Below are 15,722 nucleotides of genomic sequence, written 5' to 3'. Positions count from 1 at the left end.
CAAAAGACATGCGCTGAATGTTACACGAGTTTTTATTTTTTCCTGCTGTCTCTCTGATGTTGTATTTTGCAACCTTGCATTTCACAGTGGAAACCTGTCTCAGCTACCCACTGGCAATCAATCAATAGTTAATCAGAACTGATTATTCTTCACAACGGGAATACAGATAGGCTCTAAATGGCAGACTTGTTAATCGTTCTGCCCCTTTTAACCTTCTACCCCTCTGGCGCTAAGCAGGGTTCAACAAAAGAAGAAAACACTAAGAAAGTGTAGGATGTGGAAGGAGCGAGGCCTTAGAAATTTTATTTTCTCCCCTTGGACCCAATAAGAAAAATCAGGGATGTGGACCCTGAAGCTCCTTGATCCAAACCCAAAACCAAACCCATTACCATCAAGTCAATTCTGACTCATAGTGACCCTATAGGACAGAATAGACCTGCCCTACAGGGTTTGCAAGGAGCACCTGGTGGATTCAAACTGCCAACCTTTTGTTTAGCAGCCAAATGCTTAACCACTATGCCACCAGGGTTTCTGAAGCTCCTTGATAGTTCTTAAAAATAGGCCTGCCCTTGAAAAGGAGGAAACCCGGGATGGGGCAATGATGCGCCTGACTTAGCAAGTCTAACATTTTGGTGGTAATTCTCACCTGCAGGTGGTTATGCTCCACAGTCCTGTTTGGAAATTGTAGACCTGCTAGAACAGCTGTCCAGCTGTTAACTTTCCTTAGGATCTGGGAGCCGTGCATCCATCCAGGTAGGAGGTCAGAGAGCCCCCTGCTCTCTTCTGAAATGCGCTTGTTGTGCCAGGACTTGTGAGGGGGAGGATGGACCTTGAGGTTGGGCCCTGAGGGTACCTCATCCATGTGCTCTGCTTTAACGAGCCCTGTCCTTGAGCCCCAAACCTGCTCCTGGGTCCATTGGAAGGTTACATCTAGATGTGCCATCTCAAGTAAAAGAAGCGGAGCCTTCTGCAGCCCTCTGTCTCCTGAGAGTGTGGTCTGAGACTCCTTTTTATAAGAGGTGTTGGATTCCTGGGCATCTTTGGAGATGGCTTCTTTAATCTCTGCTCTACCTGTATTGCTAGGTGTAGGGATATGCCTACAGACACGAAAAGGAGTCCCTACTTCACTGCAGACAGGATGTCCCAATTTCACTCGGGACTTGAGGAACTCTGAGATGCGGTTATGAAATAATGCGACTAGCCTTTGAATGACCATACTGGAATCTGCTCATTTGCTCACTTGTATATTCAACTAACATTTATCCATCTCCACAGCCACTGCTCTGACCACAGCCTCCACTCTGACCCCAGCCACATCTGCCTCCCACGCAGACCATGACAATTGCTTCTGGCTCTACCTTCCTCCAACCCATTCTTCATACAGAGACGAGAAGCAGGAAGAGAGGCTCAGAGACAGTCAATTCCCCCCAACTCCAGTGAGGGTGGCAGAGGGAAGGAGGAAGAGCCAAGCCACCCACTGAGTGGGGAGGGCAGACCCTCTCATCAACACGTTGGAAGTGGTCTGGGAAGATTTCCTTGGTTCCTCAAATGCCACTGAGGGATCCAAACAGGTACCAACTTACTTTCCAGCTGCATAGACCTCGGCAGTATCAAAGAGATTGACTCCACTTTCGTAGGCGATTGTCATCAGCCGCTCAGCAACCTGGAAGAGCACGCATGGGTCAGTCAGAAAGGTCAGGTGTTTCCCCAAACCTGGGAAGCAACTATGTTTTTTTTAAATAATATTTTATTGTTTTCTCGGTGACAGTTTACACAGCAAATTACATTCCCATTTGACAATACCTACACAAATTGATCAGTGACATTAGTTATATTTTTCACAAGGTGTCAAAATTCTGTTTAATTACATTTTGGTTGTTCCATTTCCAATACTCTAGTTTCCCTGCCCCCTTATATTCTTATCTTTGCTTTAGAGTAATTATTGACCTTTTGGTCTCATATCGATGGTTTTTAATGGAGCAATGTGCTCAAGGGTAATATATTTTGTGTGCCAATCTGTTATTTCACTAAAACGTGACCTCAGGGGATAGTTTTGGCTCGAGGTTTAAAGAGTATCTCAGGGTGATAGTCTCAGGGAATCCTCCATTCTCAACTGGTCCAGTGAGTCTGGACTTTTTAAGAATCTGAGCTCTGTTCTTCATTTTTCTCCCAATCTATCAGGGTCCATGTATTCTGCCCTTGATCTGAACAGTTGGTAATGGTAGTTGGGTATCATCTAGCTCGTCTGGTCTCACCTCCAGCAGTTTTTTTAAGGACACTGAAATCTCACTAACCACTCCTTGATTTTCTCAGTTGTAGTGAAGAAAGAAAAATAAATCGGACTCAACCAGTAAACAAAAGGCAAAAATATCCTTTCCTTCAGACATAGAACTGGCCCTAAGTGATTGCCCTCAATGTTAGGGTTAAAAACCTGTCAGGAGCACAGTGAAGTGGACACATTTGTGCTCCTCACTCTGCTCAGAAGACCTGGCTTGATGACATCCTTTTGTGGCATTGTAATCTCTCGGACAAACAGGGTCCTTTGTATCACCAGTGACTCCATCGCTTTTCGGCTTTCTCCAGGCCAATAGGTTTTGGCAGTTGGGTGATTCCTGATTTGAAAGCTTGTGGCTTTTTTCCTTTAGGCTTATCAGACTGTGCTGATGAACCAAAGGATAGACAAAGTTGTGATGGTTGTAAAACTCCTGCCAAAGAGTGCAGCAAAATCCCAGGCTCCACGACAGAGTGTCAAGCTGAACTGACCCAGACAGGACAGAGTGAGCACGCTGACTCACCAGGGATCCAGCTTCTCTCCTTCAGTCTGCAGATTCTAGCTCCTTCCTTTCCTCTGTGCAGTGAATGTGTGTAACACAGGAGTAGAAGGACAGCTATAAACAACAGCTTGAGGGATAGTTGTGGAGGGATAGTGATAAACGATAGTTGAGAGGTGCCAGTTTTCCATTTTGCTCATAGACGTATTAGTCAATTGGAGAATGACACACTTCACAAATAATTACAATTGATTTTTCCATTATGCTTGTGATTGTGGGCTAAAGTTGCTTCATCAGCATTTCCAAGATAAAATATTTCTTCTGTTGCTTTAAAAATTGGCCTACTAACAAAACTGTTAAAATAGGTTTCATATAAATCCTTTAGAATAATAGCAGCAAAAATGCTATTACTGCTTTTAATTTATTACCACTATGAGATTGGTCCCAAGTAGAGATTAAAAATAAAGACAAGTATGTTTTTTCCCATTATGACTGTCCAATGTTTGGAAAATCATTGCGCTTATATATCCTTGTATCATGTCATACGACACACTAGCGAATTATTACTGAGAATGTACATAATTATACCTTATCTAGAGAAGAGCTTTAAGATAAAATGGAAAATCCTAGATTGAGAGTTGGATGAAATGATTGTTGGGATGTTTCCCAACCATTGGATTCAAAGACCTAAAAGACATGTGGAATAATGAGAAAAACAAAACAAACAAAAATACTAAACTAAGTTGGAAGACCTGGCTTCTGGCCTTGAGTCTACCACTTACTAGAAAAATGAAGCTGGGCAAATCATTTTACCTCTTTGAATTTCAGTTTCCTCATCTGCAAAACGGGAGTGATCCTGTGTAGGAGGTATCTTCTACTCCCGGGTGCAGCCCAAAGGCCTGGGGGTGGAGGAAGCTAGCCACAGGTTCTTCCGATGAGGGGACTGAGGGGTTCGGGAAAGAGCAGGTGACACTTTGGGGCCAGTGAAAAACAGGGAGAGATTTGCTGGGGACTTCTGGGAACATTTTTCTTTGTTCCTACAGAGTTTTTAAAAGCTACACTCTCTTTTCCTGGAGTTATTGTTTGAACAACAGCCTAGAAACCTTGCAGCTATCTTACTTCCAGAGGATGAAGCTGATACACAAAGGTGACAGGGACGAGAGAAGAGCTGGGAAATGGAGTGGAGACCATGGATTGAATCTACCCTAAAGCTTGCTCTACCTCTACACTTCCAGTTACACAATCAAAATAACTTTCTTTGTTTCTGGTTAAGCCAATTTGAGTCTATTGTTACTTGCAATTGAAGTAACTACCTTATAAATGAGAACATGTAAACAAAACGCTGAAAATTAAGTGTGATGAGATGGTAATATAATCTTATCATTATTTTTTAAAAAATCACTATTCATATGAGTAACATCACTTTTGGTTTTATGATGAAGCCAGAATCATCTTTGGGAGGTATCTCATAGGGCTGTCTAGTTTGGTGTTTGAATCCTGTTGGTAATATCCCTGCCAAGTGGTCATTCAATACACTCTTAGACTCACCCAGTAACAGGGAAATCACCACGTCCCGAGGCAGAGATGTCGATTTTGTCACTTATCACATATGGTGTGGCCATCCTTGGTATCCCATTTTTTCACCTGCATTGTATCCAGCTCATCTTGAGCCAGAGAGAAAGCAGGGAAAATCTGGGGACGTGAACTCATTGCTACTGGCCAGCATTTTTGCCACACAGAAATAGTCCAGCTCAAACAATTCAACCTGTCTTGTGACTGGGGTCTGGGTGCGCCTCTTCCTTCTCCTTGGTGCTATTCCCTCTGCAGGGACCTGGGGAAGCCAAAGCGGCTCTCTGGAAGGACAATAGCGATTCGTCTGACCCGTCTCTGGGGTGAGCTCCCCTGCAGCAGTTCATGACAGCTTCATTGTGCAGTTTTTAGTTTTGAGATGATTTGTTTCAAGGCTCAACCGGGCATGTTCAGACCTGGGAAGCTGGGGTCATTGCTGCAGAAATCGGACACTGTTAAGGGGTGAGCATAAGTCTAGGGGAAAAACGGCAATTTCACAGTTGGTCCCTCTGCTCCAAAAGGGAAGATATTTTTGTATTTTTCCCTCCCTGAGTACCACACCGGGCAGTAATAGGTTATACACACACGCTGGACACAGTGGAGTCTGAACCTTAGAGGTCTCTCCCTACTTGTCCCCTATTTTGCACTGACTGAAAGGCTGTGAGCATTGCCATCTACAGATCTGCCTCTGTGTCTCCTCTACACAGCCCCACCTGATGCATTCAGGGGCCCTGTGGTGGACTCTGTGGTGCTTGACCTAGGTGCTGCTCCACCCAGGTGCTGCTCCACCCAGGTGCTACTCCACCAGGTGCTCCTTCAGAGTGGGAGGACTTATTCCCCTCGCTGCGGCAAGTGCCGCCAATCTCTTTGGAGATTTCCCTTGGCTGAAGAGAGTCACCTAACCCGAGGTCAGACCTGCTATCTGGGGCAAACTCTATCCAGTGACTGATCGATGCAAGGGGCAGTATGCCTAGTCCTCTTGCCCTGTCTTGGGACAACTCTGCAGGGTCACCTCAGTGACAGAGCTCTCCAGGGGGCTGGCTGCGGCCATTGAGACAGCATCTCAGCTCAACTTCTCCATCTGCCCAATGCCACTTCCTTTCCTGCCCACATCCCAGTGCCATCGAGCCAATTCCGACTCATAGCGACCCTACAGGACAAAGTAGGTGTTGATAATAGCATTCCCTGATAAATTTCCCATACAGTAAGCTCCATCTCAGGCTCTGCTTCCCAGGAACCCAACATGTAACAAGCCCTCTATGGTGACCTATGTCTGATACTGGCCAGAAGCATTTAGACAGAAAAGAATATGCAGATTCCATGCCTATTAAATCATACTGGTGACTTAGGGAGCTGTGGAGAAGAGCCTCCATTTCCCTGAGCTTCTCCTCAGGGCTTCCTTTATAAGTGCTGTGCTGTGCCAGACACAAGACTAAGCATGTTATAGACATCATCTCATTAATCTTAACTATGATCCCCCTGAGCAGTTGCTACTGCCTACATTTTACTGATGTGGCCACTGTTGGTAAATGTAAATGTTAGTAAATCCAGTTAGTGAATGGCAGAGTGGGACTGGTTCCTGCTGAGTGTACCCGCTCCATACACTATCCCTGTGTTTTCCATACACTAGTCCAGAGTCCTCCTTATGCTACCCCCTGGGTCCTCCATGAGCTATCCCAGAGTCCTCCATACACTATCTCCGAGTCCTCCATACCCTATCCCTGAGTCCTCCACATACTATCGCTGAGTCCTCCGTGGTGTTGCAGGTAGGCAGGGAAGGACTGAAACGACTAGAGGGTGCTGCACAGGGCAGCTATTGACACTCAGTGTCTGCGTATCTCACTCATGCCATGCAAGTACTCCTTAAAAGCAATGATAAATGAAGAGCACCAAAGACACAAGGAAAATATTAGTGCAAAGGACTAAAAGATCACATGATTCAGAGATTCCACCAGCCTGAGACCAGAAGAACTAGATGGTGCCCAGCTCCCACCAATAACTGCCCTGACAGGGAACACAACAGAAAGTCCTCAACAGAGCAGGAGAAAAATGTAGAACTGAACTCAAATTCACGTTAAAACACCAGATTTAATGGTCTGACAGAGACTGTGGGAACCCCCGAAACTATGGCCCCCAGGTGCACTGTTAATCCAGAACCGAAACCATCCCTGAAGCTCACTCTTCAGACAAAGATCAGACAGGACAATAAAACAAAAAATAATACACACAAGGAGTGTGCTTCTTAGTTCAATCAGATATACGAGACCAAATGGGCAGCTCCTATCCAAAAGCAGGATGAGAAAGCAGGAGGGGACAGGAACTGGTCAAATGGACATAGGGAGCGCGGGGTGGAAAGGGAGAGTGTGCTATCCCATTGTGGGAATTGCAACCAATATCACAAAAATATGTGTATAAATATTTGAATGAGAAATTAACTTGAGCTGTAAACTTTTATCTAAAACACAATAAATATTAAAAAATTTTTAAGAAGCAATGATAAAAATAATACCTTTGGTAAGCACTGTTTTGACTGTGTAAAGGATGATTTAAAGAAGTTTCATGTCAAATATAATGATTATAAAAAAAATTTTTTTAATCATTTTATAAAAAAATGATTATAGCTGCTATTTATTGAGTGTCTGCTACTTACAAGACAGAGGCCTATGTAAACATCTGACATGCATGACATGATGAATCCTTTCAACAGATTCTCAACGTTGGTGTTATTATCCTAAGAGGAAGGAGGCTCAGAGAGGCTGGATTAATTGCCCAAGACAGGGTGACCAGCTGTCCCCAGTTCATCCAGGGGTGAGAGGATTCCCATGATGTGGGCTTTCAGTGCTAAAACCAGGAAAATTCCATGCAAACTGGGACAAGTTGCTCACCCTAGGTGGAGCTGAAAAAATTAAAACAAACCAAAACGCACAGCCAAACAACAATAAAATCTTTTCATAAAGTGACTAAATATTAATTCCAAACTGGTTCGTTCTCTAACTGCTGAACCTGACATCTCATAGATAAACAGGCTCAAGGGCTATTAAGTCTAAATGTGAAAAATACATGATGCCAGATAAAATCGAAAATAATCTTTGAGTCAACGCTAACCATTACCCGTGATGAAGACATTATCCTGTAAAATGCCAGGGTCCCAGAAACAATACTGCTGTCGTACAGCTCTGTGTGCAGAAGCCAAAAGTCACTTACCTCATCTGAAATTTGACCTCCGAATGTCACCCATGTTCCTAGAAAAGAATAAATTTGCATGTTATTTATAATCTTTTCCAAGATTGCGCCTAGTGAGAAGAAACTTATTCTCACCTCAGGGCTGATTCAACAGGTTGCACAGGTAATTCACTGCACAAAGGTGCCTGCACAGGGGCCACGTGGGGCCGAGCCCAGCCCATCCTCCTCTCACTAAGGACTCCAGCAGGGGTCAGCATCCCTCTGGATGAAGACAGTCTTTTCTTCATTCCAAAGCACCATCTATGCCAATGACAGCCCTGTCCTAAGAATTGGTTTTTCTTATGATGTAGAAACATGACCACTGGTGTGAAGAAGGCAATAGGGCAGTGTTACCAAGCTCACAAGGAGCCCTAGTGGCGCAGTGCTTACACACTCAGCTGCTAACCAAAAGGGTGGTGGTTCGAACCCACTGGCCGCTCCTCAGGAGAACGATGTGGCGGTCTGCGTCTGTGAAGGCGGACAGCCTTGGAAACCCTACGGGGCAGTTCCACTCTGACCTACAGGGTCTCTCTGAGTCAAAATCAACTCGACAGCCGTGGGCAAATGGGACCAAGCGCACTTGGCTGCACACCCGAGGTTGTGAGTAGGCAGCCCACACATACACTCAGTGTTCAGATTAGTTTTGTTTGGCTGCAATGTTGTTGCCACATTTGGTATTTTAATAAATTTCGATTAAGTTACCAACATTTAAATAATCAGGTAGCTATGATTTTCCTTAAAATTTCTGAGTTCCAGCTTCTTTTGACAACAGATAGCCAGTGTCCCCACAAGGCAGGCACCTACTGAATCTGAGGGGGGTACCCTCTTTGGAAAGGACATGCCCCCTCCCCCAGTTAAAGTCCCCACATGTTCCTGCTGTATTCCTGACCCTGAGTGGAATCATTATTCACTATTGCCTGTTCACTGCCATTTTATTACTGTAGAATGAAGAGAAAGGCGAACTTGTGCATCGCCTAAAGACTTGTGCATTTTTTTTTTTTTTTTGTGGTTGATGAGAAGAATGCCCGGACAAAGAATGTTTGTACAGCAAGATCACAACTTACGGCACCATGATGAAACCAGATGTGACTGGTGTACAGAAAAGATGTGTGTTGAAAAACTCAGTGGGCTGAAGAAATGACAGCGTTTGTTTTCGAATGAGAATAAGATAAGTGATGCTGTGAAATGTGGATCTCTATTAAGAGGGAAAAAAAAACTGCCTGAGCATCAAAACCTTTTTACAGACGAGTTTATAAAAAAGACTCTTTTGAATGCAGTAGAAATTATGTGTCCACAGCATAAACGAGCACTTGCAAATGTTATCCTAACCAGAAACACTGCAGCTCAGTATGTCAAAAATACGGTTGAGAATTTCAGGATATGTTAAATTATTGGCATTTTCTATTGCAGCAGATGAGAACACGGGTATAAATGATAGCATGGTTGTAGCTATAACATTCATGATGGGGTGAGAAAGTCAAAGGTGTCAAAGAACTTTTGGACAAGGAGTCAATGGAAAGCAAAACACCAGGAGATGGCTTACTTTGTATAAAGAAAAGGGTCTCATGCCAGCAGAGTTACTGCACAGTTAGTGCTGCTACACTCAGGACTTTCTTGATGGGTGGGGTTGATGTAGGACCTGTCAAGGAACAGATTCCAGGTGGCAGTGTTTTGTGGGGACTCTGTACCTAAGTCAGTTATTGCCTCATTCATCAGGCACTGCTTAGAACTAAAAAGCTAAGGTGGGACACGCCATGGATTCGGTAATCAAGACAGTGAAATCGCCATTCTTCGATGTCATGGAGCAAAAACAGGTCAGTGTTTGCTTGATGAATTTGATGAAGATTCTCTACCTATAAAGCCATTTACAGCAATTCTATCCAGGTTGAGAAGAACCTTTGTTTAGGAAGAGTTCTATTCCAAAATGAACCCCCTCGTTCAAATAGTTAAGGCTGCGCTTGTTACATCGCTGTAAAAAAATACAGGCTCTGACGTTTGGGCACAGAAGAAAAGATGCTGTCAGGCTTTTGATTTCAAATCAAAGCAGTAATGAATTTTGAAAGAAAAATATCATAAAATAATGAACATTTTTCCTTTACAATGGTTTTTACTGTAAAGTAGAATGTGAATATCAGATATATTTACATTGAGTTAAAGGAGTACACCAGAGCTTAGTGAAAACAGAGAACGTTTGGTTTCCTTTCTGGGAGTTTGTTATTCTCACATTCGGCTTACTTTGTTCAGGTAGACTACCTCCCTGGCCCTTGAGACACTTGCTACTCATTTGTTTTACAGTCATTTATCGACTTTATGTCTTCCACCAGATACTAAGCTGTCTGAGGGTTAACATTTTATTTTATTCATCTTTATACCACGACAGCTCTAAAATACAATTGGATCCTTAGTAGATGACTGGGACTGGCAAATGTGGGTTAAATTGAACTGAACTGCCTTTTTGACTGTCATTAATCCACAAAATAACAGGAATAATTTCCCAGCAAACAAACATTTATTTTGATTCAGAGGGAAATGAGTAATGCTGATCAGTAATCTTTAGTTCTCCTACTTTCTGGGTGGTTGAAGTCTTTCTCCTCGTCCCCAGATGTCCCCTGCCCCCCGCCATGCCCCCTCGTGGAGAAAGGACAGGGAAGGTCTTTCTCCCTGGCTGCAAGCCCTCCAGGGGGAAGGGTGGACAGTGTGGGCAGGCATACCCACCACTTACAAATACAAAACATTCCCACCTCTTCACTGGGGATTGAGCGTCAGCCTTCTGGATGAGGGGGCTCCATCTGTCTGCGTGACTTCACTCCCTACTGTGCACCCTTTTAGAAGTTCTAAGGTGGTTTGCTAGCTAACGTGATCCTCAAAAATTCTCTGTAACAATTTTATTAATCATTTTTCTGCCTCTAATGAGAACATGTCCTTGAGACCCGGGACGGCGTATGATCATTTCACCGTGAAGTCTCAAATTAGTGGGATGTTCCTTAAAAGACAATTTTACTAAACTGACACTTGTTATTTCCAACCTTTTAAAAGCACAAGGAGGATATAAAGAGAATGGTTGAACTTTTAAGGAGCCCTGGTGGTGCAGTGGTTAAGCACTTGGATATTAACTGAAAGATTGGTAGTGTGACCCCACCAGCCACTCCATGGGAGAAAGATTAGGCAGCCTGCTTTCATGAAGATTTATAGCCTTGGAAACCCTATGGGGGCAGTTCTACTATGTCCTATAGGGTCGCTATAAGTCAGGATCGACTCGACGGCAACAGGTTGGGTTTTCATTTACCACGTGCCAGGCATTGTTCTTAAACTACTGGGATATAACAGTGAGCAAAACCGGTAATTATTCCTCCCCTCGTGGAGCAGATTCATGAAGAGACACATAATAAGGAAAATAAGTAAAATACATGGTGTTTATTTATGAATGTTAATTTCATAAATGAATAAAATATAAAATACATAGTGCTTATTGATGAGTGTTAGTCATTTTTATAAAGCAAGGATTGGGTATATGAAATGTCAGGGGTGAGTGTTGCAGTTTTCCATTGGGTGGCCAGATGAAGTTCACAAAGAAAGTGACTTTTGAGAAAAGCCCTAAAGAAACGGGGCTGGCCGTGCAGCTATCTGGGGGAAGACTGCTCTGGTTGGGAGGAACAGTGAATGCAGGGGCCTGAGGTTGGGGACAGCAAGAGGCCGGTGTGGCTGGAGCAGAGAAGTCACGGAGGCCAGATCCTGTTCGGTGTTGTGACTGCAGGAAGAACCTTGGCGTCCACTCAGTGTGAGAGGAGAGGCCGATGAAGGGTTTTGAATGGAGGAGAGATCCAATCTGACCTTCTTTTAACCAAAAGGAACATTCTGCTGCAGTATTGAGTATAGGCTGCAAGGGGCGAGGCCAAAGCAGAGGAAGCAGCCAGAAGGCTGTGCCAATCATCCAGGTGAGACTTGATAGTACCCTGGTCCAAGGTGGTTAAAGCAAGGATGGTGAAAAGTAGATGATTCTGGGTATATTTTGCAGGGGAGACAATAGGATGTGCAGATGAAAAGGATGTAGGATGTGAGAAAAGGCAAAACTTCAAGGAGAAAACCAAGGTCAGAGCAATGGGAGAATGGAGTTGCCATTAACTGATGAGCCAATCAACACATTTCTTTACGGATTTTGACCATTTTAAGGTCTACAAACTGAGCACATGTTAACTTCAGGTTAATGTACTCAAGGCTGACCAAATGATGGAGAAGAAATGCAAATACCTGCATTTCCACATGCATAGGCATGCTATCTATGTTATATAAGGGAACACTGAAGAATTTAAGGTTAGAGTCAAACCCCAGATCTCACTGAACTTACGCAACACGCTGGGCAAAATTAATGACACTTCCAGTGTCTCATTTGTATAGCATTATCCCTAGAGAGGAGCCCTGGTGCTGCTAACCAAAAGGTTGGCAGTTCATATCCACCAGCCACTCTTTGGAAACCCTCTGGGGCAGTTCTACTCTGTCCTATAGGGTCACTGTGAGTCAGAACCCACTGACAGCACCTGACAACAACAACGACATCGCCAGAGAGGTGTGGAGCTGGAGGGCTGAGTATCCTCCCAAACTGTGCACCCACTAAGAAATAGAGGGTAAATCCAGGACTACCACTGACGTGGAGAAGGAGCACTAAGCTGCTGGCCACCACCCCAGATCCCAGAGCCAGGGCATTACCCTGGTGTCTACTTTCTCCCTTTGAGCTATGGGCTGTCTCCCACCGAGAACACAACCCTTCCTGATATCTTTATGTCCAAATCCTACGTATCATTCAGGACCGATAACTTCAGCTCAGAGTCCAGTGCTGGCAGATCACAGTTCCTTAACACTTCCTCTGTTGAGTCGATTATGTCTTACCATAGTATCAGAATATTTTAGGTCTCTGTTCCATTAGCTTTGTGACCCTGAGAAAGTCCCAACCTCTTAGTTTCTAGCTTTCTTATACACAAAATAGGGGAGTTGAAGCTTCCTTCATTTCTATAATTCCATGATTCTAGGGTTGGGCTTTGAAGGGAGAAGTCATCCTATCTACTCTTCTCCAAGCACTTTGTAAAAACCATTGTTACGCCACTGTCCACATTGTGTTATTTTATTATGGTCAGTAAATAGGTAACAGAACATTTGCCGTTTCTACAAGGCCACACTGTATTTTAATTATATAATTTATTTTTACATGTGATTTCCCCATCAGACTGCAACCAACCATCCTGATGGCAGGAACCAAGTTCAATCTAAAATTTTCATTCTAGCCACTGGAGTGAAGCAAAGCACATAAACGAACAAACAAAAAAACCCAAAAAACACCAAACCCGTTGCCATCGAGTTGATTCTGACTCATAGCAACCCTATAGGACAGAGTAGAATTGCCCCATAGAGTTTCCAAGGAGCGCATCATGGATTTGAACTGCCGACATTTTGGTTAGCACTGTAGCTCTTAACCACTATGCCACCAGGGTTTCTACAAAGCACACGGTAAGTACTTAATAAACGCTTGTCGAATCAGTGCATAAATATTTTAAAAACGTGGGCAACCCAGTGCGCTAAGAAAATTCTCTAACAAGAGAGCATTTGCAGAATGTTGGTGATTTCCTTCACTCGATAGCCTGAATTATTGGTCTTCAACCCTGGCTGCATTTGAATAGCCTGGGGAGATTTAAAAAATACTGCTGACCTGGTACCTCACCAGACCAATTAAATCAGAATCTACGGGCTCGGGACCCTGGCATTAGTATTTTAAAAAGATTCTCAGATACTTCAAATTGCTGCCAGGGTTGAGAACCGCAGTTCTAGACTCGTCCCATACTGATACACTTCTTTACATCCTCACTTGCCTTTCTCATTCTTTTACTCAACTGTTACTACTCATTTTTTCAGAATTTTAGTGACTTGCACAAAGGTCAAATAACTCATAAGTGGAGGAGCTGGGATTTTTTAAATCCAGGCAGACTTATTCCATATCTCCCTCCCCACCTTTAATCACAGGGTGATGTGGAGACAACCCTGTTGTTTTCAATAGAACAGGCAGGTTGCACAATCACCTTATGCTTCTTCAGGCTGATTGGGAATCATAACAAGCAGTAAGAAAATTCCTAGAAATCTGGCTGAGGGGAAGTCTCAGGTGATGGGCAGGAATGTGCAGATGGGTGACAGAGGTAAGGAACTGCCTTCTTGCCCTTGACGCCCTTTACCAATTGAAGGGCATGGAATGGAGGTACCACCTGCTGGGGTGACAGTAGCGTGAGTGGCAGTAGGGGGGAATCAGAGAGCCTTGGGATGGAATCCCGACTCCATTACTCACTAGCAGGGTTGGGAGACAGCTATAATAATAATAAGACAGTCAAATCCATGTTCCTCCCTACCCCGATACCTCCTCCACCAAACCTTCCTTGTGATAGTTCACAGGGCTGTTAGGAAAGTTCAGTGAGATCTGATAAGTGCTTAGCAGCATCCGGCATTAATTCCCAATCTTACATCACTGATTCTTAAGTTTGTGGGTGGATCAGAATCTCCTAGGATCTCACTCTAAGATTCTGATTCTTCAGATCTGAAGTGGGGCACGGGCATCCCAGGTGCTTGGGAGGTAAACTGGATGTACATCTGTGCCTGGCATATAGCCCAACCCTCTGTGTTTTTCAAATGACGAGAGAAGGATCTTTGACGCAGACGAAGCTTCTTCCTGGTTCTGGCTTGCATCTGTCGATGTTTTCCACAGAGCCTGGCCCATATTTTTGGATCCAAGCTGCAGCCTGGTCTTTCATTTTTGGCTTCTAGCGTGTTGCTAATGAGCATCTGGCCAGAGTTAACAAACGTAATAACAACTTAGCCTTTTCTTTTTACTTTGATTATCTGCTCTTATGAGAACCAAGGATCCACAGAAGCTCCGGGGGTATGCTCTCACACCTGCATGTCAGAAGAGCTTGGAACAGCAGTAAAACCAGGCAAGGAAGGGGTAAGCCCATGTGGAATAACAGTGCGCCCCTCAGGCAGGTGAAGTGCAAGTCCTATTCCTGGCTCCACTAGACGATATAATGTGCGTAGGGTGTGTGTACATCCACACACACACACACACGCACACACACAGACATGCACACTTATGTATTTTAAAGATTAAATTTATTTAAAACCTTTTCCACTCTTAAAGTTTCTATGTAAGTACTTAGTAAAGTAGGCAACTGGAGCCTTGGTGATGCAAGTGGTTAAGAGCTTGGCTGCTAACCAAAAAGTTTGGCAATTCAAATCCACCAGCCACGCCTTGGCAACTCTATGGGGCAGCTCTACTCTGTCCTGTAGGGTTGCTATAAGTTGGAATTGATTCGATGGCAATGGGTTTAAAGTAGGAAATTAAGGCTAAACGAGAAGGACACTCTCAGCCTCCACCATATGGATCCATGGTGCTCGTCTATAGTCTTCTGTGCCAGGTGCTTGACACATCTCAGCTCTAATCCTCCGGCAACTCTGCAGGGTCTGAAAAATTCCACCTAGTTTACAGATGAGGAAGGTGAGTGGTGCAGTCCCTTGCCACAGCTGCTTAGTGGTGAGGTCTCCAAGGCCATATTCTCTCTGCAGCCCTATGTGGCTTTCTGGTAATGACACACGCACCACCCCCACCCACCGCCCCCCAAATGCTCTGCTCCTGCCAAATGGTACTGCTGACTGTTTGCTCTGAATGCTTGCGACAACATCCTGCTTTCATGGATCTGCTCAAGTTCTTTCCTACCTTGAATACCTCCCCCACCAAACCTTCCTGGTGATAAACTTTACACATTTCTGCCCTCAACTTCCTAGCCTGTGGATCCAGAAAGTCATATACTTGCCCCTCTCCTCTTGGCTACCTCTCGGTTCTCTGAATTTCCCAACTCCATCTGAGGACAGAGTTTATCTTGTCACCTCATGAGCAGCCATCTATGACCTTATGCACAGAGCACCTCGAGACTTGAACTCTCCAACCACTGAGAACTGTGGAGCCAGGGCTGAGAGCTGGGCAACGATGAGATGCAGTCAGTGTTGAAGCAATCGGGACAGGGTACATACAGTGGGCAGGGCAGTGATGGAAACAAGCCAGGCCTTAGATTGGGCAAGGCTGGGGTGGGAGTACCTGACCAGGCCCCACAGAAAACCTGCAGCGGTTGGACA

The 15,722-nt window shown here is 44.4% G+C and overlaps 1 protein-coding gene across 2 annotated transcripts in view; it reads right to left on the bottom strand.

The window, feature by feature from the left end:
- Positions 1-15,722, bottom strand: part of KCNAB1 (potassium voltage-gated channel subfamily A regulatory beta subunit 1) — a 228,950-nt gene that overhangs the window by 71,131 nt on the left and 142,097 nt on the right. For both annotated transcript variants that reach the window (XM_003416135.4, XM_023555364.2), the window contains exons 3-4: positions 7,545-7,582; positions 1,584-1,663 (exon numbers count right to left, since the gene is read on the bottom strand). In XM_003416135.4, the coding sequence (XP_003416183.1) occupies positions 1,584-1,663; positions 7,545-7,582 (118 nt within the window). The remainder of the gene's footprint in view (positions 1-1,583; positions 1,664-7,544; positions 7,583-15,722) is intronic.

This window comes from Loxodonta africana, chromosome 23, assembly GCF_030014295.1.
Source record: "Loxodonta africana isolate mLoxAfr1 chromosome 23, mLoxAfr1.hap2, whole genome shotgun sequence".
NCBI classification, from domain to species: domain Eukaryota; kingdom Metazoa; phylum Chordata; class Mammalia; order Proboscidea; family Elephantidae; genus Loxodonta; species Loxodonta africana.
The sequence above is the reverse complement of the archived record's forward strand: the minus strand, read 5'-3'. Positions and strand labels throughout refer to the sequence as shown.